This window comes from Erpetoichthys calabaricus, chromosome 3 (genome assembly GCF_900747795.2).
Source record: "Erpetoichthys calabaricus chromosome 3, fErpCal1.3, whole genome shotgun sequence".
In the NCBI taxonomy this organism is placed as follows: Eukaryota; Metazoa; Chordata; class Cladistia; order Polypteriformes; family Polypteridae; genus Erpetoichthys; species Erpetoichthys calabaricus.
This window is the reverse complement of record NC_041396.2, coordinates 36,632,173-36,658,537: the sequence shown is the minus strand read 5'-3', so window position 1 is coordinate 36,658,537 and position 26,365 is coordinate 36,632,173. Positions and strand designations below refer to the sequence as shown.

General features: G+C 38.8%; 1 protein-coding gene across 1 annotated transcript; it reads right to left on the bottom strand.

The window, feature by feature from the left end:
- Positions 1–4,865: 4,865 nt before the first annotated feature.
- On the bottom strand, positions 4,866–5,994 carry LOC127527153 (olfactory receptor class A-like protein 1). The gene has a single exon (XM_051924841.1). It carries the CDS (start codon positions 5,943–5,945, stop codon positions 5,085–5,087), a length of 861 nt encoding a protein of 286 aa, XP_051780801.1. The 5' UTR covers positions 5,946–5,994; the 3' UTR covers positions 4,866–5,084.
- Between the last annotated feature and the right edge of the window lie 20,371 nt (positions 5,995–26,365).

The following is a 26,365-nucleotide window of genomic DNA, read 5'->3' as shown; positions in this document are numbered from 1 at the left end:
CATGATGACTTTCCAGCACAGTTCCATTATTTCCAAAGTTTTGCAAGCTCACCTCTTCTGCTTGACAGAGCCAGTGCTGTAAGAATGCTTTCCCGGTATGGCAAGTTCTGCCACAATCTTGGCCTTTTTTCTGTTGAGAGCAAATCTCATATCTCATTTTATCAATACTGGTGCTGGTAAGCTTATTACATTATGAAACGCAACCTCTGTGCCCAGTGGTGTAGCAAGGTCTGGTGGCACCTGGTGTGGAGTTTAAACTTGTCACCCCCATGTCTAGCAAAATATAAAATGAAATTTATTGAGAAAGCATTTTTTTATTCAATTGGTTAAGTAAAGAGGGCAAAATGTTAATTATTTTGTAAACAATTTTTTATGAATAAAAAAAAAGGAAAATGCCTTTTTATTAATAAGCCAGTTTAATATACAATGTAAGAAATCTTTTTTCAAAGTGATAGTACCTAGTGCATAACTTTATTATTATCATAGTACAATTTAATAAAAACTCAATTGTTTACAAGTTTCGTTCTCTAGGCTCTAATCCAACAAACTGTACTTTAACATGATACTTAGAATCTCTTCTTTCTAACTTTTTGTTCTGCAAATTTTGAAATTGCGTCATCAGAATCGATACCTTCAGCTACACTATTTTCAATTGACAAAATGGCTAAGCTAGAGAGGCGTGCTTGGTTCATAGTGGATCTGAGATAATTCTTAATTAGTTTGAGTTTCGAAAAACTCCTCTCACATGATGCAACAGAAACACATAAAGTTAAGAAAAATCTTAATGCTAAAGTGAGATTGGGAACAGAGTCTAAAAGTTCATATTCAACCACAAACTCTAAGAATCTTAAGGAAGTCCAACCAAGAGACTCTTCTTTTGGAACTTTGGCGGCTTTTAGAAATCTTCTTAGGCGTGGAATTTCTGTAAGGATACCATCTGCAGAAAGCACGCCAGCAAGATTATGCCAAATCGCCAATTAACCAGAATTGTGACACATGATTTCGTCGTGTGTCCCGGCTCGTATATATATAGGGGCCTTAAGATCGTGGGATGGGGAGGGAGATATTGTCCGTTCGCTCGTAGAACGATCCTAAAGTAAACTTGTTTACTTTATGGTCGGTTCTAGAGCAGACAATACCTACCCACCCCACTGTCTAAGACGTTTCGTGCCGACTATATAATTATGATGTTCAGGTTAAAAATATCATCTTGTTGCACAGAACGACTTGGGGCGATGATATATTTGTGGCAGGGATGAGACAATGAGTCACAGGATCGGTTGTTTGTTTACTTGGGCACCAGCACAGTTCAAAAGAAATGAGACAGAACACCCCCCCCCACCCCCCCCACGCACCACACAATAATACTAAATCATTACAGCATCACATCGTTCACCTACAATTTGCTGCAATTAGGGATTGTTAAAGCCTATGTAAATTATTTGACATGTTATTTTATGTAACAAAAAGGTGCATTAATATAAAACCGGCAATTTTTTGTCACCCCCTCAGAGCTGGTACCTGGTGCAGGCCGCACCCTCCACACCCACCTTCCTACGTCACTGTCTGTGCCTCACACAAAGTTTACTGGAGGCCACCTCCTTCTTAGGCTACCCTCTACTGCCTCTGTTGCTCCAGTCTTCCACAACTCCTTCCATGAAGCTTCAATGGTATTTTCTCTGCCATGTTCCCCTTCTGCTAACATACACTGCTCACTTGGGGTCAGAGGCAACACCATTTGCACTCACTTTCCACTTTCCAAGTCCATTAGTTGATCCAAGAAAAATCCTTCCCAAGATCTCTGGCAGCGGAGTACCAAGGCCAATGAATTGAAGCAAAGGAGCATGGCACGTAGGTGCTTGATCATCTCTGTGTGTCTCACTCACTTACTTACACACAGACACACACACACTCACACTCTCTCTCTCTCCCAGGTTTTTGTGACCCCCCACTACAATTTTCATACCCAAAATGTCAACATTCCTTTATTTTGTGCAGAAATGAACTCCTATTTTTCATTACAAGTCTTTAAAAATTGGTGGATGCCCCATTTCTCTTACACGATAGTCTGCTTCGGGTATAATCAAAAATCATTTTGTAAGTCTGGGTGCCTTTTATTCCTTTCATTGATATTTTCTAATTGTTATTGATTTTAGTTTTTCTGTTAATTTTCAGTCCAAATCTCTTGCTGCTATTAACTTCATCTACCAAATCTCGAAGTAGCTCAAGTAAATCTGCAATTAAATCAATATCACTTACAAAGCATTAGTTATTCAGTTTCCCCATCTAGTGATACATCAGCCTCCACCATCTTCAGTGCCATACACATCATTGCGTCTAAAATTAAACTGAAACTTTAACAAGCTGTGCTATCTGTCTAAGATGGGTTAAGATCTAAGTTATCGATGTAGACCTCAGTGTTAATATTTGCAGTGAACCATGCAAGGTGTATGTCTCTGTTCTATGCCATTTGGTACAGTATGTGATTTGCTAAAGTGATGTTAATGTCTGTGATGTGCCATCTATTGGAATGACAAATACAATGCATTTTATTACTAAAATATATATGTGCTACACCAACTTTTAAAACGATTGAGACATAACAACCAGACAGACAGTCACACAGACACTTGTCCTTTTATTAAGGTAAACTACTGGATGATGACATATTAATTAAAGTACAGGTTAACATTCAAAAATCCAGCCAAAGATAATCCGGTTCCTTCAGATTTCTGGCATGGATTTCAGAGCGCATTTTCAAATTTACCGCTTTGTCGCGCCACTGTTTTCTGGAGGCGCTGTTTATGTTTTGATGGCACTGTAGTTGATAATCAGTTGTTGGGTCTTGCTTGCACCTGCTAACACTCATTCCTGCTCATTCCTTCTCATTTTATCATATATTTGCTGCTGTATTGCCCCATTATGGATTCAGCAAAGAAAAGAGCTGGCGTAAAACATAAACATCGTGCGTTGTCGATCGCAGAGAAAGTGGAAGTGCTAAAAAAACTTGATAGCGGCGTGTCTGTGCGAACCATTTGTGAAACATACGACATTGGCTCTTCAACAGTGTATGATATTAAAAAAATTCTGTAGAACTGTTTTATTTAGTTGGTAAACATTAAAATTTAATTTGCTTTTCATTTAGTGTTTAATTTTCTTTCTTTAGAGGACTGTACAGGTAGTCATTTTCTGTTAAAATATATACAGCATTTTCAAAAAATCCGGCACTCCTCAGGTCCAGAGGTTGCCGGATTTTTGAATGTCAACCTGTATAAACTAAATAGTCATAATATTCATCTTTGAGTAATTATAAATCCATATACTGGGTGACTGGTCTTGAATGTGAATTTTTTGTGGAATAAATGGTTTCAGGCAACTTTACAAAATCACAGATTAGCTGTAGTCAGCTCAAAACAAAAAACAAATCAATATTTATGTAATATAGCACCTTTTGGGAAGTAAATCATTGCAAGGTCCTTACATTTCAGGCTAGCTCTAAGGCTTGCAGAGTACTTTCAAAAAGAGCTGGACGGAGCTTTATGTTACAAGATATTTGAAAAGTTATTTCTAAAACTTTCAACAGACATTTTTAGTTTGTTCTTTAGTAAAAACATTTATTACAGAATTTGACATTAAGCCAACATCTTTTTATTTGTCTGTGTAACTATGTAAGAGCCATATCTTCTGTGGCGGATGGCTGGGGTCTATGCCCAGCCGGGACACCCCTTCGGTATATGTTCAAGGGGAGCAGCCATGGACTTTGCAGTACCTCCCCCTGGATGCCAGATGGCAACCCCCCTGGGTTAGAGCGGTGCCTTGGTTTCCTGCAGGGCTCCATGGGAAATGGAGTTTGGTGCAGCCCTGTTGGGTCCTGCAGGCGCCACCAGAGGGTGCTGCAGCTGGGATTCCTGAGCCCTTATGGGCAGTGTTTTTGCCACACTCAGAAGTGCGGCCGGAATTCGGCTATCAACCTCCTGGAGCAATTCTGGGTGGACTGTAAAAGGGGCCAGCAGCTACCACTCAAGGAGCCTGAGTCGGGAGGTGGAGGACCACACTTGCTGGGAGGAGTGGTGGTGTAAAGAAGAACTGTGTGGATTTTGTTTGGTGTGCTTGGGACTGTGTTGTGCCTGTGGGTCATGGGGAAGACGTGCCCCACAAGTGAAGAAAATGTAAAAGTTATTTAGTTTTATTCGTGCCTCTGGTGTCAGTCTGTGTTGGGTCGGCGCTTATAAAGTGCCTTCTGTTACACTTCATATTTCATGTACTGTAAGTATTTGCTTAATTTGAATGGAATATGGCCTATACTGCAAAAAATTCATATGCAAAAACTGGACCAAAAAAAAACTTTAAATGGGTGTTGTTTTGCTTTTATTTTGCTAATTATCTGTCAATGGAGTAAGCAAAATTTATTTGACAAGATTTTTTAAAAAGTAAGCTAAATAATTCTAAAGACTTTTTTTTTGAAAACTCAATAATTCTTACAGTAATGAAAACAAGATTTAATGTCATGATATAAATATGTTTCCACTTGCTTAGATTTCATTTTTTTCAGAGTACAAATGGATAATGGAAGATTCTGTTTTACCCCCCATAAGCCAATAAGTTAATAGAATGTTCTTAATGCTTAACGATATCCCTGCGTGACAACAGAATGCTCGCAGATTAAAGTTAGAACTCTTAGACAGCAAGACATTAAGAGCATATAGTTTTCTGACCGTTACGTTACCGTTAATGTTCATACGGTCAGTCCTAGTGTATGAGGTAACATACAGAAACTTTATGAAATATAACTGAGACACTTTAAACAGAACATTGCAGACAAGAAGTTTCTCTTTTTGTTCTATGTTGGCTTTCTTGATTTTTTTGTGTGAATCGTTTGTTTTAAATTTTACTAAAACCGTTAAAATGAAAACACTTGGATTGTGGATTTTTATTTTTTGATTTTGGTGCAACGAGTCATACTAACTGCTGAAAAGCCTTTCTGGTAGCTGCATTTTGAACTATCTTGATTTATCTGGAAACCCACAAGAAATGCAGCTGCAAACTGCTTTAGATGATCATGCACAGCAATTTTGCTCCTGACTTCACTCCTGTAACTGAGACATGGTGGTTTCTGGCGACGGCGTTGGGTCCTTTTTTGTTGCCTGGGTACAAAATAACTTGGTAGCAAACCGCTTGTTGGTTGCAATTATTAAAATGGGACTGAGAGCAGAATAGCAGGATGCAAAGAAAACCCGTGTATCAGATACAGAGGGGTGCACTCGTGAGACACTGAGCGTATAGATCCATATAATGTTGTCAAGGCTGAACAGGATCACGTACATGGTAACCAGAGCCAACACTGCCTTTGATGCATCAGCGGTCTTCCTCTGGTTTCGGTCAGATGTCTGTGTGGATTGCATCTTCTTCCTGTGACGGTAAAGCAAGTTTATGATATAACCACCAGCTGTAGCCATCAAAGCTACAAAGATGAAGTCACGGATTATGTAAAGCACACCATTTCCCATGAATGACAGGTAGCTGGGGAAAATCACAATGCAGAACTCAAGATTCAATGTAAATTCTGGAATTGTGGAGTTGAAATAAGTAAAACTATAGTTAGCAGCAGCATAGCATACACAACAATTTAGGGCACAGAGGAACATGACGACGTATGGCACACTATGAGGAAGTCTCTGCTTTAGAAAGAGCCATTTGCTGGTGGTGGGCCCAATCAGCACACACTGATAGCAGCTTAGTAAAGAGGTGATACAGATGGACATGGCCCGGCTGACACGATAAAGATAGATGATTGCCTTACAACCACTGTCATTAAAAAGGTTTCTATAGCCCAAAGCAGTGAGGGCTTGTGGGATGCCTCGGCAGAGAACGACAACCATATTAACAGAAGCGAGCTGGGTGATGATCACATCATTTTGTTGTATTTTCCCTTGGGATATAGACATCTGGCAAAAAAACAGAAGGATGGTCAGGTTCCCTGGGATTCCCACAACATCTAAAAAGATGAATCCAGCTGCCTTCAGGACCAGACGAGGTTCCATTTCTTCAGGAGAAGAAAAAAGAAAATCTTCATTAGAGAATACAGTATCTCAGTAATCTTCAGGACAGAAAATAAATTAAGACTCTGGCTGAGGCAAACTTTAATACTTGTTTTAACTGTTACTTGCTTTGACATGACAATAGCAAGATACAAGACGACATTGATGTATTTTGAACGAAACAACCAGAGTTTGTACTATGACAAATTCAGATACATTTTTATGAGTCTACAGTTTCTTGCTACTCTAATAAATGCAATACACCAGGTAAACTTAGTAAAAAACAAGTGGCTTAACATTTGTTTTGTTAGAGACAAACTGGATATGTGTTTACAAGATGGTGTCCATGTCAACACAAAGTATGGCACATTGCTGAATAAACTCTTTTTTTTTTAATCAAACACAACTCCAAACTTTTCTGATTATATGCACTTCGCCATTTCAACAATGCTACAATGAGTAATTATCTAGCTGGTCATGATGGCACTGCCGCCTACCACTACAGTGTTGTCTAAAGTGTGTGCTTTGTATCTCTTTCTACTAAAATGATCCACTCAAACTACTTCTTCTTTTGGATGTTCCCGTTAGGGGTTGCCACAACAGATCATCTTCTTCCTTATCTTTCTGTCCTCTGCATCTCGCTCTGTTACACTCATCACCTGCATGTCCTCTCTCACCACATCCATAAAGCTTCTCTTAGGCCTTCCTCTTTTCCTCTTCCCTGGCAGCTCTATCCTTAGCATTCTTCTCCCAATATACCCAGCATCTCTCCTCTGCACATGTCCAAACCAACGCAATATCGCCTCTCTGACTTTGTCTCCCAACCGTCCAACTTGAGCTGCCCTCTAAGTCCACATTTCTAATTCTATCCATCCTCGTCACACCCAATGCAAATCTTAGCATCTTTAACTCTGCTACCTCCAGCTCTGTCTCCTGCTTTCTGGTCAGTGCCACCGTCTCCAACCCATATAACATAGCTGGTCTCACTACCGTCCTGTAGACTTTCCCTTTCACTCTTGCTGATACCCGTCTGTCACAAATCACTCCTGACACTCTTCTCCACCAATTCCACCCTGCCTGCACTCTCTTTTTCACCTCTCTTCCACAATCCCCATTACTCTGTACTGTTGATCCCAAGTATTTAAACTCATCCACCTTCACCAACTCTACACCCTGCATCCTCACCATTCCACTGACCTCCCTCTCATTTACACACATGTATTCTGTCTTGTTCCTACTGACCTTCATTCCTCTCCTCTCTAGAGCATATCTCCACCTCTCCAGGGTCTCCTCAACCTGCTCCCTACTATCATTACAGATCACAATGTCATCAGCAAACATCATAGTCCACGTGGACTCCTGTCTAATCTCATCTGTCAACCTGTACATCACCATTACAAATAAGAAAGGACTCAGAGCTGATCCCTGATGTAATCCCACCTCCAATTTGAAGAAACACACTGGTTTGTGCATCCCCTGTGGCTGGGTTCTCAAACAAATACCTTAAATGTGACTGCAAACCACTTTTTTTGCAGCTTAGGTACTAAACTTGGAAAGACATCAGGTTTCACTTACACCTTCAAACATGAGGCCACAAAGGGAATTCCTCAAATTCTGAAATAGTGAGCTAGGTCAGAAAAGGAGCCAGCCAGGGTGCAGAGTTATGGCTTCCTTTTATCTACACTACTGGTCAAGAGTTTTAGAACACCCACATTTCTCCAGTTTTTACTGAAGTTTAAACAATTAAACTCTGGTGAATAACCTGAAATGGAACAAAAGTAAGTGGTAAACTACCAGCTTGGGTTATCAACGACTGAAAAAAACAACTGGAAAATAATGGAATTTACAGAGTTATACAAAAAAGGTGTTCTTCAGAAAATAAGTACTGGATTAAAAACTGCAGCAATGGAAGTTAAATAATCCTTAATTGTCGCAAGCAATTCCTGCAGCTGTCCCAACTATTGTTGATTACTTAGAAACCCTCCATCTGTATAAAAGCAGTGTTGGAATAAATGGTGGTTGGCTATGTTTCCTACACCCTCTGAAAGTGTCTCTGTGGTGCCCCATGCAATGCAACAATGATGGATGGATTAAAAGCCAGAAGTCTGTATGACCATCAGCATCAAGTGACTCCGTGAGAACCCTAACTACAAAGAGGACTATTTAATTTATGTTAGGTAGAATGCCCAGAGGGGACAGGGTGGTCTCGTGGTCTGAAACCCCTACAGATTTTATTTTTTTCTCCAGCTTTCTGGAGTTTTTTTTTTTGTTTTTTTCTGTCCACCCTGTCCACCCAGGACCTTACTCCTTTTCTATGTTAATTAATGTTGTCTTATATTAATTTCTTATTTTGTCTTTTATTTTTCTTTTCTTCATTATGTAAAGCACTTTGAGCTACTTTTTGTATGAAAATGTGCTGTATAAAATAAATGTTGTTGTTGTTGTTGTTGTTGTTGCACAGTTTCAAACTCCGGGTACCTGGAGCCATAACCCAACGACCAGGGGATGGGAGAATTGAGACATAGACAAAGATGACTGTTAAAAAATAAAATAAAAAAGAATTCTGGTTTATTCCATATTTGCCAATAACTATATACACTAATGTCTTAGAAATATACACACAGCTCAATGCAAGTACATTAACATTATAAAAGTGCAGGTGCTATATGCAATAATTACATTGACTCCAAAGCAAAAGGCAAGAAAATCCAACAAAAAGACAAATTAAAAGCCCCTTTTTCTTCTTCAACAGACAGTTCACAAAGGACAGACAGAAAAATAATAAAAAATGAAAACTTATGCACAAAACCAATAATAAAATATGAGCATCCACATCCGCTGATTACGTCCACCTAAAAATATATACAAACTGAAAGTAAACTGTCCTCACTAATATATACAAACTTAAACACTCTTCTCTCTGCTCTACTGGCTCAGCAGTAAAGAAGTGTCTGTACGCCCAAAGACTGGTCAAAAGACAACCCTTTCAGAATTGGACTACAGTTTTATACAGCTAGCCCTCTTGCCTAGCCAATCACTACTCATATTTTCCGGGGTCAACCAATAGCAAGTGACACAGAGTCATGCCCCCTATGTCTTCCTCTGATCAGGTGCAGTGTCACTATTTTAAACCTCCACCTTTCCTTGGGTACGCATTGTGAGATTTCTGCACTATTTTGAGACTCTCCCCAACGGGACAACACACAGAACCGCGACTGCCATGTCTGTTGAGGGTTGCTTGTCCATTACTAAGGCAACCACATGTTTGCAGCCCCACAGGAACAACTTCAAGTTGACTGCTGCCATGCACAAAGTGCCGGTCGCCCGATGGGTGATGCAGGGAGCATTATAATTTGGCCACACCTGCCCCCAACCCTGCCTGCTTGCTGAGTCTGTGTATAATAGAATGGTAGATTCCGCTACAATAAATAACTTAGCTGTTCCTGTTTCGAGTTGAATAAAAGCTGGTTTTGCTAAAGTACTGAGACTGAGCCTTGTCAAGACAACGACTCATGTTTCACAGCATGTGTTTGCAATTACATTGCAGCAGCTGTACCTTCACCTTTACAGGTAAGTTACACGGTGAACTTTCACCTTCTTTCATTCCATCTTTTATTTCTGTACATAAATGTTCTCTCTGCTGGCAACCTACTAAACTTGGCGCTCTCATCTTACCTTTCCACTGCAGTTTTGAACACGTACTTTGCAGTTTGGCCTCTTAAGTTTGGAAGCGTGTGTTGAGATAATATAGTGGAATCTGACATGTCCTTTAGCAGAGTGCCAGTTCAAGACTGGAGAAGACCTCAAACTTGCAGGCCTTCAGATCAGTGGGAAAACTTGTGATGCTGGTGCAACTTTGCCCCATCACCACATTCTCCCTCGCTGGAATGCTAAAACAACAGGTTAGTAGCTATTACTGCTAAAACTATATAAATGTTCATGACAAGATATAAATAATACTAACACAACTATTTTTTTAAATTGTCAGCACACTTGGCTTACCACGTTGAGTGCAGTTTTTCTATGTAATGTCAAGTGCATGGTAATAGGGGGCAGCAGAAGGGCTCTGTTGAATGAAATTTTACAGGAAATGCAGAGGTTGGCTATGTATTCTAATGCCTTTTTTTTCTTCCTCCCTATGCAGACAGGATGATTGACGCCTTGGACCCAGCCTCTTCCTGCCGGAGGGACAGAAAAACTGGAAGCTCCACCATCTTTGTCAGTTTCATCCAGAAGTCGCATCTGAAAGACGTCTCCGCAATTATTGTGTGTTTTCTCGCAATTCAATTATATGAGGTTACCAGGCTATCTATCTATCTATCTATCTATCTATCTATCTATCTATCTATCTGTCTGTCTGTCTGTCTGTCTGTCTGTCTGTCTGTCTGTCTGTCTGTCCGTCCGTCCGTCCGTCCGTCCGTCCGTCCGTCTACATAATCAAAAGAAACTTGGAAACAGTACATTGGTTGGACTTTCAACTGTGAAGGGAAGACTCCAAGCTGCAGGCTTGACAGGTGGAACTAAGAAAGTCATTGCAAAAATTGCAAATTAAGAAAAAAGAGGCTTACCTGGGCCAGGAACCACCACCTGTCTTAATGTACTCTGAAATTAAAGTGTAGAACAAATAAATAATTGGAGATATGGATACTCCCTTTAACATGAACGCCTTTCACACAAGTTGTTGGTGCTCAGAAATTTGTCTTCTGATTCTGTAGTGAATTTAGCTTTGCCAGTCCTGTTCCTGTTAAGTTTACTCCAAGCTCTTTTTGATACTATAAGAAACTGTACTTAGTGAAACCTTGGCTTTCTTTGCAGGTTTTCTAAAGGAAACACATTTAATTTTGAGGATTATAATGGTCTGTTTCTCACCTTGGTTAATTGCCTTTTTCTCACTATTATGATGGTAATATATTACTTCCTGCAGTGCAGTACTTCAGAGGATGTAGCACCACAGTGTCTTCCAACACTGCTTTTATACAGACAGAAGGTTTGTGAATAATCAACAAAAGTTGGGACACCTGCATGAATTGTTTGCATCAGCATTCAAGGGGTAATGAACATGGTGCAGTGGTAGTGTGGCTGCTTTACAGTAAGGAGACTGGGGAAGATTGTGAGTTCGCTTCCCAGTTCCTTCCTGTGTGGATAGTGCTTCGAGTACTGAGAAAAGCACTATATAAATGTAATGAATTATCATTATCCATTGCTGCAAAAAAACTGTAAGTTGTTACCATTACCAGCACCAGTAATGATAAAATGAGATATTTGTTCTCAACAGAAAAAAAAAAAAAAATTAAAAAAAAACTATGCTTTTATTTAACATGTACTAAAAACGAGAAAATATTTTTTTCCAGGGACGTCACAAATTTGATTTTTTCATATACAAACTGTGTTGTACGTGTGTCAATATATTATTGTGACTAAAAATAAAAGCATGGGGCGCTCATAATATATTTCATTTCCTGTGAGCTTAGAGCAGTCCATTTCTTGTATCCATAGAAGCTTTTGCTTCTTTTTCTGCAGGCGTCTCTTTCATTGTGTGGCAGTTTCATTTCGCTTTCCTTTCCCATAATCCGTTTTCTTAGCATTGGTCATCATCGTTAATTCAGTCCGGTTTGTATGAATATTATTTAAATTCATTTTTGTTCCCACATACATGGGGCAAGTGAAAGTCGATCCTCCCAGAGGCCTCCTAGGAGGACAAGGCATTTACACAACAGGGTGTGCCCGGTTTTCCTTTACACCCCGCCAACATACCTTATCGATTCCTTCTTAAGGACCCGCCAAATGTTATATTTTCGAGTGTGGGGGTGTGTTTCATCAATAGCCACAATCGTATCAAATATTATAATTAAAATATGTATTGTCATCGGAAATACGTATGCATGCAAAATTTGAAGTCGATTAGACAAAAGGAACAGCTTCAAATTTGTGATCTACGATTCCTACTAGACATACAGAGCAAGTTAATAAAAGCATGTAAAGAAAAAAAAATAAATAAATAAAAAGGCAAGGATTGTGGCTGAACTTGCTATACCAGGAAAGCATTCTTATAGCACTGGCTCTGTCAAGAAGAAGAGGTGAGCTTGCAAAACTTTGGAAATATATTTTGTGGCAGGCCGCTGGTGGTGGTACCCAGCCGGGACCGCCGAGAGGACCAGAGGAAGACTTGCGCCTCCTCCAGACCATGAGGGGGTGACCGCCCTGGTTGCGTTGGGGACCACGGGTGCAGGGCTTGGAAGCCCAACCCTGTAGGGGCCCATGGTCACTGCCAGGGGGCTCCCCGGTGCCTAGAGAGCCCTGGACCTCAGCACTTCCGCCACACCCGGAAGTGCTGGGGGGAAGAAGAATGGGGACACCCAGAGTCCTTCTGGGTACGCAGCCGGCACTTCCACCACACAGGAGAGTGTCGGTGGAGGAGTGTCGGGAAGCACCTGGAGCCCATCTGGGTGTGCATAAAAGGAGCCACCTTCCTTCAGACAGTGACTGGAGTCGGGCGGAAGTGGACAAGAGTCGTGTTGGAGAGGAGTGGAGCCGGCCTGAAGAAGGCAGGCACTGGAGAGAGAGGCCTGGACTTTGGGGAATTGGTGCTGGAGGCACTGGGTTTGTGCAACATTGAAGTTTGTAAATATTGTAAATAAACGTGTGTTGGGTGCAAGATACGAAGTCCGCCTGTCTGTGTCCGGGCTGCTTCTCACAATTTATGTATGATATTATTTTTCAGTTTTTGATAACGTAAACCTGTTTTTGAACCTCTTGTAGTTTACTGCTTACCTTTGTACCATTTTAGGTTATGAACTGCATAAAATTTAATAAAAAATGGCAAGAATTTTTTTTCGAAAACTTCTGACCAGTGGCATACTGTAAGTGCAATCTAAAGTCCCATGTATTTTGGTGCATTATTAAGAAATTGCTATTAATGTTTATTTGTCCTCTTACTTGTCTAATTATACATTGTCATCTTTGGCAGCCTCATTGTAAGTCAGTTATCAATAAAAATGGTTGCTTAGCATGGATTAGTAAATCATTCATATTCAGAAGCATTAAATGAAAAATATTGAGCCAAAATCATTGAAAAGAGGCTTTAGTTTTAATTCAAACAAAATGATTGACAGTGTCATCTTCCTACGGCTGAGGATGTTGGCTGAGGTAACAATCTCATTACAGCTGGCTGATCAGACTGATCCTTGCTCTCAATTGAAATGCCAATTTATGAAGTTCATTTATTTTCACAATAATCATTAATAGAGTGTAACAATTAGTTTAAATATTTTCATCCCTATACTCCCAATAAAAATAAAGATACATAAAAACAGTATCATGTACCTTAGACAGATCATCCTGTACTTAACACTGCCTGATATTCCTCAAGCTATACCAGTAGTGACATTTGGATATGAGAAAGTTAGCGACATAAATTTAAGCACTAAATGAACTCAATACTCCTTTTTTCTGCAGAAGCCAGTTAATGTCCTCTGCCCAGCATGACATACCAACAAATACGTGTACAGAGACAAATGCTCTCTATAATATTTAAACATTTGAAGTAAATTAAATCACACCTTGGGAATAGTTTTTCCAATGCAAATACAGTCCATTTATACAGCAAATAGAAAATCTTGTATGACATATAAGCCTCTCATCTACCACTGAAAAGATTTTGTAAAAATGAAAAAAGAAAAGTTGACAAAGAAAAAAACATAACACAAGAAGACACACTAGATACAAATGGAGAGAAAACACAAAACTCATTTTTAAAATGGCAACTGCACTGTGCAATTTATACAGCACTCACATTCGTCACAAAACGTCTAAAAGCGGCACAGTTCATGTTAACTGCTGCAGTTTAAGCCTGACACATCTTGATTTGGACACCTCCAGCTCTGGGAAAGTATCGGTAAGCTCTCCAAATGCTGCGTGAACATCAACACATGGCACAAAATGTAAAACTTTGCATTGCCTTTCATACATGTTCATTGAATTAAAGTGCTGTATTTTCCTCTACAATGACTGTCCATAATGATAAACGAGATGAAGCGATACCGTGAATGTGAGCATACGTGTTGCTACGTGCATTCTTCTGGCTCACGTGTGTTGGCACACTTTTGTCCCGTGTGCTTTAATCATGCCACAATCCAGTACTTGGGCTTTATTTGATAGTACTATGCAAAACTAACAGCTTTTTAAGGTATTTCCACTTCTTCAACATATTTCAAAGACATTTCAAGGTATCTTAAAATAAACTGCTTCCAGGTCCCATTGAAAGAATAGGGAGTTTTACTGGAAGTTATTTCAAAATATCACAAAATGCATTTCAGATATCTTAAAATGCATTCAGGGCCTATTTGAGATGTCTCAAAATGTATTTCAGACACACAAAATGGAAATGCACACAAAGTTCTTCTGAACATGTACTTGAAATACTTTGAAATACATCTGAGATATCTCAACATGTACTGCTGATTTCTTAAACTGTAAACATAGTTTGAGATATCTGAAAACTCATTTTAGATATTTAAAAAAATGAATAGCAAATATATTGGATATCGCTAAATATTAATTTAGCTTGTTATACAATATGAAGTTATAAGAAACACATTTTAAGATATCTTGCTTACATTTCTAGATATCTTAAAATAAATTAGTATCCATTTACAGAAATGGATGCACGTGAAATTCATTTCACGATATCTCAAAATAATTTCCACTCATGCTTTGGTATCATAAATTCATTTCAAAATATGTTTAGACAGGAAGTCTCATTAAAAACACAGGCAATAATAGAGGAGGTACTTTTGAATTGCATTTCAGATATCTCAAAATGCTTACAGGCTTACTTTACAATATCTCAAAATGTATTTTAGATATCACAAAATGCATAAGAAGTTATTTCAAGAATTACATTTTGATTATCTTGAAATAAACTTGAGATGTCCCAAAATAAACAGAGTGTTATTTCAAGATAACTTAAAATCTATTTCAGACTGCACTGATGAAATTGTCAGATATAAGAGCATTGGGATCCTTTTACAGGTTTGTGGTATACTAATACAGGGAACGACTTTGGGGTGACTCCACTACTAACATTTGTATTGTCTGCCTCCTTAGAATGGAGGAAGAGAAAACATGGAAGACCCTCTTCAAATACTAGGTCTTGCTCCTTCCAGTGCTGGTGGCATATACAGTAGAATCTCATATCAACAGGTGATACATTCCAAGACCTACCATGGATGCCTGAAATCATGAATAGTAATGAACCCTATATATATGTCATTTTTTATTTACATATACAGGTCAAATCCTGTTATAGCGAATACCGAAGTAATGGAATTTTCAGAATCATGATTGCTTTTTGTTGGTCCGGACAAACGTTCATACAACATATATACAATGGACAGGCCCGGTCTTAGGTATTATGGGGCCCTAGGTGAAAGGGGGGTCCAGGGGCCCCCTGAGGGGGGCAGAGCCCCCCTGGAAGCTCTGCGAAATGCGTGAAAATTAGACCAAGGAGACATTTTCTTGTAACGTTACGAGGTCATCACCCTGCGTCCCTTTTTCGCCTGGAATAGTTAGCTGCTACAATTTAGCCAGTTTGAACTGTTTCCACTGGGCACCACGTGGCGGTATGTAGCTAAGCCCAGCTTAGATTTTTTGTATTTTTTCTTTTTTTAGTTTTTTTGTCCTTTTTATTTTTTGGGATATTTGAAACTTTTGGAATGCATTGCGAGGGGAGGGGTGGGCCGGGGGTTTGGCCGCCGTCGATCCGGGGCCCCTCGGACACACCGGGGCCCTAGGCGGTCACCTACTTCGCCTATGCCTAAGGATTTCGTTTTAACGAAATATAAATTTCAGTATAACAAACTTTTTTTCAACCAAAAATGGCAACCAAAAATAATAATGCAATTCAAAAAATACTATAATAAAATAATGCACACATTTAGAGATTACTATAAGTCTTTATATTCCACTGAGCCCAAAGAAGACAACACGCAATCTAATGCATTTCTGGATAATTCACAAATACCACAAATAGATGCTTTAAGTGCTGAGGAACTGGATAAACCTCTAACGCTAACAGAATTACTAGACGCTATAAAGTCACTACAAAGCGGGAAATCATCAGGCCCTGATGGTTACCCCGTAGAGTTTTATAAGAAATTCTCCACTCAGCTAGCTCCACTCTTATTGGTAACATTTACAGAAGCTAAAGACCACCAAATACTACCTCAAACATTTCGATAAGCATTAATCACCGTCTTTCCTAAACAAAATAAGGACTTGTTACAATGTGCATCATATAGACCAATTTCACTCCTGAATAATGATGTTAAGATACTCTCAAAAATCCTAGCTAGAAGGATGGAGAAAGTGCTGCCCTCGGTAATATCACAAGATCAAACTGGATTTATTAAAGGCCGACATCTATCTTCAAATCTCCGACGCTTGTTTAATGTTATATATTCACCAGCAAAATCAAACACCCCAGAGATATTACTATCATTAGACGCAGAAAAGGCATTTGACATGATCGAATGGAATTACCTTTTCACTGCATTGGAGAAATTTGGGTTTGGCCCGAATATTTGTGCTTGGATCAAACTACTGTATACCAGTCCAGAAGCGTCAGTTTGTATTAATAACATTTGCTCAGACTACTTTAAACTAGAACGTGGTACCAGACAAGGATGTCCCTTGTCGCCACTGTTGTTTGCAATCGCTATTGAACCACTGGCGGTTCACTGCCGAAATTCTTATCAGATAAAGGGGATTGTCAGAGAAGGACTGGAACAGAAAATTTCTCTATATGCAGATGATATGGTCTTATATATATCGGACCCAGAAAACACTGTCCCTGCTGTTTTAACAGCACTAACAGAATTTCAAAAGATATCTGGTCTTAGAATTAATCTGAATAAAAGTATACTCTTTCCAGTGAATTCACAAGCATATAATATTAAATTAGACACCCTACCTTTTACCATAGCAGATCAGTTTAAATACCTAGGGGTAAATATCACAAGTAAACATAAAGCTCTTTATCAACAAAATTTTGGCGTCTGTATGGAAAAAATTAAGCAAGACTTGCATAGATGGTCAACCCTTCATCTCACTCTAGCCGGAAGAATTAACATTGTTAAGATGAATATCCTTCCTAAACTTCTCTTTTTATTTCAAAACATTTCAATATATATCAATAAATCGTTTTTTAAACAGTTAGATTCAATAATAACCTCATTCATTTGGAACTCAAAACACCCACGTATCCGAAGAGCGACCCTACAAAGACCTCAGGCAGAAGGTGGCATGGCTTTACCTAATTTTCAGTTTTATTACTGGGCAGCAAACATACTAGCCATAAAAACCTGGACACAAATAAATGCACATACACAGGCTTGGTCCGCAATAGAAGTAAAATCCTGTAGTACTTCTTTATATTCCCTGCTCTGCTCTCCAATAAATGAAAGTTATCGCAAATATACTAATAACCCAATTGTGCTTTACTCACTCAGAATATGGAACCAAATTAGGAAGCATTTTAAGATGGAAAATCTTTTATCAGTGGCACCTCTGCAAGAGAACCACCTCTTTCAACCTTCGCAAGTATATCCAGTTTTTAATACCTGGAAAAGTTTTGGGATTAAAATGCTCAGAGATCTTTATATAGACAACATATTTACATCTTTTGAACAATTACGTTCAAAATTTAACCTCCCAGCTACACATTTCTTTTACTATCTTCAAATTAGAAATTTTGTTAAACAGAAATTGCCCAATTTCCCCCACCTTGCACCCTCCACAATGCTGGAAAAAATACTGCTCAATTCCGAGGAAACAAACACTATTTCTGCAATATATAAAATCTTATTAGAGTCCCTACCTTTCAAAGATCCAAGAGGACATTGGGAAGAAGATCTCTTAATCAAAATATCAGAAAAGGAGTGGAAGGTAGCAAAGCAGAGAATTCACTCGAGTTCTATATGCGCAAAGCATAGAATTATTCAACTAAAAATTATATATCGAGCTCATCTGTCTCGCTTAAAACTGTCCAAAATGTTTCCAGGCCAGGATCCAACCTGCGAGCGCTGCAACCAAGCTCCTGCCTCACTGGGTCACATGTTCTGGGCCTGCACCAAACTAACATCATTTTGGTCAAAAATTTTTAAGTGCCTCTCAGACAGCCTTAGTATCACAATCCCTCCTAACCCACTAACAGCTGTGTTTGGTGTCCTTCCAGATGGACTGGAATTGGAGAAGGACAAGCAAACGGTGATTGCATTCACTACACTCTTGGCACGCAGACTTATTTTGTTAAATTGGAAGAATCCTAATTCTCCTCTTATAAGTCAGTGGGAAACCGATGTTTTATATTATTTGAAATTGGAAAAAATCAAATTTTCAGTTAGAGGATCTGTACAAAATTTTTTCAAAACATGGCAGAATTTAATCAATATTATTTTAGAATAAGAGAAATAACTATTATTGCATTTAACTCCCTTCTCCATCTCTTATTTATATAGATATTTACTTCTCCCCTTCTTTTGTCTAATGTTGCCTTATTAAAAAGCTTAAAGAAATTTTCCTTTAGCTAAGCTCTCCTTCTCAGGGGTGGGGTTTGATTTGTTTTCAAATTTGTTGGGTTATAAATTGATCTGTTTGTATGGAATGATAACAATGAAAATTAATAAAATAAAAATATAAAAAAAAAATCAAAAAATACTTAATGCCGCGCCTACACTTTCGCCGGGTCCTGGTAAACCTTCCCCTTGGGATTAATAAAGTATCTATCTATCTATCTATCTATCTATCTATCTATCTATCTATCTATCTATCTATCTATCTATCTATCTATCTATCTATCTATCTATCTATCTATCTATCTATCTATCTATCTATCTATCTAAACCTGCAACTGGCTGTCTGTTTCTTGTTAGACTAAAAGAAAGTGACAGTCCATTAGGAAATCTCGTACCTGTGGAAGTCACAGCGAGGCTCGGTGAGAGTTGTTAAGCGAGACATCATACACATTGCCGAATTCTGAGTTAGTGCTCCACCCAGTGTTCGCGTGGGTAGTTGTGTCGTGTGCGGACAGTGCACTGGTCGAGTTTCAAAGCACTTCTCAAAGTTTTCTTTGCTATGAGTAAAAAAGTGAGAAACTGCGTTGGTTTACGCTGGAAGAAAATGTAAAAATCCTGGAAACAGCTGATTCTGGAATTACGAAAAATGTGGCGAAAGCATTCGGAATCGCACTTTCAGCATTATCAACAATGTTTAAGAATAGACAAAAAAGACAAAGTTAATGGTCGGAACAAAATAAAATAAGATAAAATAAAAGCAGAGGCGCGTCTGAATTTCAATAAAGGAATTTACATCTTAACGTCTCATTTAGATTCTGTATTCAAACGTTCTGTATTTTAAAAAGTTATATGTAACGTTTCATTTTGAAGTAAAATTTCTTGCAGTTACAGTATACATACTGTATAATAAAGTTTTATTGGTAAATTACACAGATTAAGACATTACCAATATTAAACAATAATTACCAACAATAAATAATATGTAATTAAATACATTGTACTGCTATTGTTCCGTCCTGGGTACAAAGTTAACCTGCATCCGGCCCTGCAAGCAGGTCTACCATGAAAGCAGGGAAAACTCGGGGGTTGGTGGCGGGATTGGTACTCCAGCTTCCATAAAAAACTTCACACTGTCCCATTCCGTTCAAACTAGTGTGGTGCTGGTGTGTCTCCCATTGCACAGCTGCACTTGGGTCTTAATTTGGGATCCTGAAGTGGTTCTTTGTGTTGTGGGTGCGGCAACGCGCTGTATTAGTGCACGCTCCCAATCTCAACCTCAACCTTATACTTGTGCTTTCTCTCTCGAATGAGCAGGATTCTGATGTTTTTAACTTAACCCTCAAAAGACAATGGGGAAATGAAAAATATGTTGTACACCCGCACAGTTTAAGTGCATTTTTATATTACATTTCTTGCCTATTGTGGGTACTCACCAGCTTCTCCGTTCTTCGTAGTTTTCAGTAGGGAAGTACTTTTGTTGGGCTTTAATGAACTACCAGTTGTCTCTACATACACAGGCACTTTTGGGCCATTATTAAGCAACATTAAGGATTATAAGGATTATGTTCACAACAGCACTGCAATAATGGGGCAATGAATGTAGAGAACACTCAAGGCTAGTTTATACTTTACTTGAGTGCAGTGAAAATTATATCAGACACAGCTGTCACATGCTGGCTGTTTGTCACGCACCATGTGCGAGATGTGCCAATCGTTTATTTATGGCATTTTTCATCTAAAGCTTTTTGGCAACGGCAAACCTTGTAAACAAAACCTGCGAATACAGGGTTCCTACTGTATTTCATTACTGTATTAGCGTTCACTAATGGATCAAGTTCATGAAAGAGCGGAGCGCAGTCTGCTTACAAAGAGCAACTTGTACCCAACAAATGCCAGTCTTTATTTATGGCATGACTTTGCCTCGTTTCATCCCTTGGGCATTCATATTAAATAGGGCATCAGGCAGGACACCAACTCTCATTTTTGTGTTTCCCTAGACAAAAGTTAAGACAATCAATTTTAAGATATTTTAAATGTTTTCCAGATATCTTAAAATGCATTTTTTAGATATCTGATCATTTGGCTTTGCCATTTAACTGAATTGTAGTGAGTTTCTCTTGTCAATACTTTGTAACCAGTACTGCCAGGACAAGCCCTATATTCCCCACAAAATGTGAAATGGGTCAAGCAAAATAGAGAAGTTACAGAATTTAATTGAAAAGAGTGGTCAGAGAGCCAGTAGGAAGTAGGGTGTGTGGCGGAACTCAGGTGGACCACATGATGCAGACAAAAGACCCTTTCACAGGAAGATGTGTGAATATTTGCTTGAGCTGAATAATTCTTATTTGGCGAAATTGGTAAAGACAATCACTTTCTATGCAGAGGGAGGACCTGAGTGGACCACCTGAATGCCTATTGGGGATGGCTTGCTACTGAAATACTGGCTGAGTGGAGTGAAGTCACTTATAGGGTCTCAGTCACAATTGTCTTAACAATATAGTGGCATAACTATAGCTTGATGGGCTTCAAGTGAAAAATAAACAATTAGCACCCCCCACACACGTGAAATTAAGTTCAACTCAAGCAAAAAAAGTAAATAACCACCATTAATAAGGCATTTCAAACATACAAGGTAGACAAAAGTGCAATAGTCATAATTAAGCTTTATGTAGCTGTGGGACTGATAGTACCATTAACTGTTCATCCTAAAATCAAGTAGCCAAGCATATTAATAATAAAGGAATTATGACAATGAATCCCACCAGTTACTTGAAAATAAATTGGCCACAAGAGCATGGGAACACCACTGGAAACATCTTAAGGGTAAATTTCACGCAATGTTAAAATATTTTTCTTTATACAAAGAACCATAGACACATGGAATACATTACCAAGTGGTGTGGTGGAGAGAAGCATTTTTGGAACCCTCAGATCTGGAGTTCATGTTATTTGAGAAATCTCAGTGAATAGGATGGATGAACTTATTGGTCTGAATGCTCCGTACTTGTTACAATTGTTTTAATGTCCTAATATTAATAATAAAGCCTTGTGAAATAGCAACCATGAGGTCACTATGGGATTCCCAACTCCATGGGCCCCAGTGTAAATGCCACCCCTTTACTGACAACACAACAGCAACAACAATTTATTTCTTGCATGGCCAAAATCACTCAAGGTTTACCTTGATGGGCCTTAAGAGGCCCTATTTTTTGAAGTCCCCACAGCCTCGACATTCAAAGAAGATGAGAAGAAGCTGCCTCTAGTTATGATAATTGAATAAATAAGAAAAGGGTTCAGAGAAAAACTACTATTCACATTAAAGAAGTGCCTCAATTTCCATTTATCAGGGACTCAAACTCATTTTCTGGTTAAGTCACAGTGGCGGCTGATTGTCATGGCAGCCTCTTCTTAAATGTAGCATGATTGCAGTTGTTTTAATTTAATATATATTTTTTAATTGCCTCGGCTCTTTTTCTGTAGGATTACAAACTACAAATGGCAAACAGAACTTGAACTATTGTGGACTCTACTGTTTCATTAACTCAATGCTTATTATTTTCACCGCTTTTACTGTCCAGACATTTATTATGCCTAAACGTTTTTTTTTTGCTTTGCTTGAGATAGATAGATAGACAGACAGACAGACAGACAGACAGACAGACAGACAGACAGACAGACAGACAGATAGATAGATAGATAGATAGATAGATAGATAGATAGATAGATAGATAGATAGATAGATAGATAGATAGATAGATAGATAGAGTGTGTGGCGGAACTCAGGAAAATAGATAGATGCTTTATTAATCCCCAAGGGGAAATTCACATACTCTAGCAGCAGCATATTGATAAAAACAATATTAAATTAAAGAGTGCAGGTAAAAATGCAGGTATAACAGACAATCACTTTGTATAATGTTAACATTTACACACACCGGGTGGAATTGAAGAGTCGCATAGTGTGGGGGAGGAACGATCTCCTCAGTCTGTCAGTGGAGCAGGACATTGACAGCAGTCTGTCGCTGAAGCTGCTCCTCTGTCTGGAGATGATACTGTTCAGTGGATGCAGTGGATTCTCCATGATTGATAGGAACCTGCTCAGCGCCCGTTGCTCCACCACAAATGACAAGCTGTCCAGCTCCCTGCCTACAATAGAGCCTGCCTTCCTCACCAGTTTGCCCAGGTATGAGGCGTCCCTCGTACTTATGCTGCCTACCCAGCACACCACCATGTAGTAGAGGGCTCTCACCACAACAGTCTGATAGAACATCTGCAGCATCTTATTGCAGATGTTGAAGGACGCCAGCCTTCTAAGAAAGTATAGTATGGCTTACTTGTTAAGAAAAAATCAGAGCTTTTGCTTTTTTTCCCAGAATTATCAGCCAGCAAATAATGAAGTGCAAATATCAAGTTAGGTAAGTTTATACCCCAAAGGTTTATTTTCTCTGGAATCTGTCATAGACAAAAATACTTATTTTATTTGCAAGCTGCTCTTTGCTTAACTTGTGTATATTTCACCATTTTGTCATTCTATTAATATCTTTATGTTTTATGAGGCTACATTTAAAAAAAAATCTATAGCTAGGTTAATAAATATTTACATGTATTTAAGTATGTAACAAAAATTAAGAATTAACACCCCTAAGACCTTGTGAGTGAGAAAATAAACAAATCAACAGTATGCATGCATAATAATATGAAGTACTGCAGCGACAAAAAAGCAGTTGTTATGGTGTGAGTTTTTTGTCACCCGAACAGTCCATGTCCAGGATGGTTATTTTCGGCTATGATTTTACTTCCATGTCAGACAGTTCTGGTAGTATATAAATCCCGGTGTGATGGCAGCTGACAGTCAGTCCCCTTCTCTGCATTTTAGATGACAAGTTGCAATCTGACCTCCTTTCTGGCTATGGCAGGTATGGCTACAGCATACCATACAGTAACATACAAAGTGAGAAAGGACTCAATGGTGGCAGTGGAAAGACTCCACTGTGATTACTTATGATATGGAGGGGGCATCCTCCTGAAATTTATCACCATCAAGTTTGTACTGCCTTCACCAAGACACTCGATGACTGATCTCCCTTTTATAGGCTGACACATCACAATTAGAGAAGAGTCCAATGAAGATTGTGTTATCGTCAGTCTTCAAGAGTTTAACCGTCTGATGCCTGGAGATGCAGTCATTGGTATGCAGGGAGAAGAGCAATGGAGACTGCACACAGACCTGAGGGGAGACAGTGCTAATGTTTAGGGGGGTAGAGATATCTCTCCCCAGCTTCATCTGTTGCCTCCTGTTAGATGGAAGATATATGACCCAATGACAGATGGAAACAAGTACATTCAGCTTGTTCTGCAGCAAGGATGGAATTATAGCATTAAATGCAGAGCTACAATCTATAAACAAAACTCTGGTGTAATTTCCAGGAGAATTCAAATACTGGAGGATGAAATGTAGTGTCATGTTAAAAGTGTTATCTACAGACCTATTGATTCTGTAGGCAGACTGCAGACGGTCCAGGAGTGGGTCAGTGACAGACGTCAGATAAGACAGCACGAGTGATTCAAATGACTTCAGTACCACTGGCGTCAGAACCAGAGATACAGTATGTAATCATAGAGTGCAGTGACTCCCCCTTTCTTGGGTATAAGAATGATAATCATGTGCTAAAAACAAGATGGTGCATGTCATGTCTTTGATCAGCTGTAATTTGCTCATCTTCTAATGGTTGCTCCCAGGAAGATAATACATGATGCCACAAAGCAAAAGTCATGTCAAACTGGTTTCATGAACCTGACAGTGAGTTCAGTGTTCTTCAGTGGCCATAATCCAATAGAACACCTTTGGGATGTTGTGGAACGAGAGATTTGCAGCTAACAAATCTATAAAAACCGCATGATGCAATCATGTCAATGTGGATCAGAATCTCAGAGGAGGATTTCCAACATCTTTTGCAATCCATGTCACAATGAATACGGGTAGTTTTGAGAGTAAAAGGAGGCCCTACCCAGTTTTAGCACAGTGACCCTAAGAGTTTGCTCATTGAGTGTATATGACAACCTTCATCGATAGCTGGCCATCCCACCTTTTTCAATGCACATACAGTAGAGTTAGTGTGAAAGGACGTGATGCCACTGACGCAAAGTTAACTAACAGTACAAGCAAAAAATGTGAAGGTCTGGTGGCTTCTTTTGCACACCGATGTCACAAACCTGTGGAATAAGATGGCCAAATAAGCACTGTGGCTGAATCATCATACAGATGGCTGTGGTTATCACTAATTTACATTGTTACTGTATATAGAAAAGGCAAATATGAAAAAGTGGAAGCATTTATATTGGTAGTTATTGAAAAAAATGGGTCAAATAGGAAGAATAATATGCTTGCAGTATTAGCTTGTAAGTCTAATTCTAAAATAATAAGCCGTGAAATGGTGCCTCCCACGTCACCCTGCTTAGCTCGTACTCCTATTGACTCACCATGTTACAGTAAAACACAAGAAGTCCAAAGCACAATCTAAGACCCTGCAGGACTGTTTTAATTGAGACAGAGCTGAATCCAATATTGAATTTAACTGCTTACCTTGAGGCAAAACTTTGCATATTGTGAAGTATTTCAAGTGATGATACCTTATCTGATAATTCTCAGTTTTTGGTTTTGTTTCCGTGAGGTATCTTTTATCTGATTGTTCAGGATAAATTTCAAGTAATGTAATAAACATTTTGATTAATTTCTCTATATTCTCTTTTCTCTTTTTTTGTTAGTTTTTTTTTTAAATCATAGACTACAGTTTTTGAGCAGGTAGATGGAGTGTCTAATAATACAGAAAAAATGGTAATTTTCTGAGAAATATTAATTATGCGTAACATAAAACAATCTAACTCTTCCATCAGTTTTTTTTCACTTTCTTAACCGTCTATTCCTTTGCAAATGAGTTTATGGCCAGAGTCCTGTAACTGTAAACCATGAAGACCCTCGTGGCATAAAGTGAGACTCAGCCTTGAACACTATGGCAGTCTGTTTCTTGGAACACACACACATCCCCACACAATTTAGGTTCAATGTACAGAAAATTACCAAAACCAAGAGGAGAATGTGAAAACTCCTAACGGGACAGTCACTTTACTTTTCATTTGATGAGGTATCACCTGAGAGGTTGGATATCAAACTGAAAGAAGTGGGAGATTGGGGTGTTGTGTGTAGATGGGTGTAGAATTGGCTAAGACACAAGAAGCAGAGGGTGATGGTGCGAGGAACCTTATCAGAATTGGCTGATGTTAAAAGTGGTGTCCAGCAGGGTTCAGTGCTGGGACCACTGCTATTTTTAAAATATATAACTTATTTGGATAGGAATACAAGTAATAAACTGGTTAATAGTACAGATGATACCAAGACAGGTGGACTGGCAGATAATCTGTAATTATTACAGAGGGAGTTATGGAAGGATTTAAGAGTCGTAGTGAACTCTACACTATCAACATTCCAGAAAGTGTGCAGAAACCATTAAGAAGGCTAACAGAATGTCAAATTAAATATATTGAGTACAATTCAAAGGAGGTTATGATATAGCAGCGTTAGAAAAAGTTGAGAGGAACTCTCTCCCTTTCAAAGATCCAAGAGGACAGTGGGAAAAGGATCTCTCACTCAATATCTCAGAAAAGGAGTGGAAGGTATCAATGCAGAGAATTCATTCGAGCTCCATATGCACAAAGCATACAATTATTCAACTCAAAATTATATATCGAGCACATCTG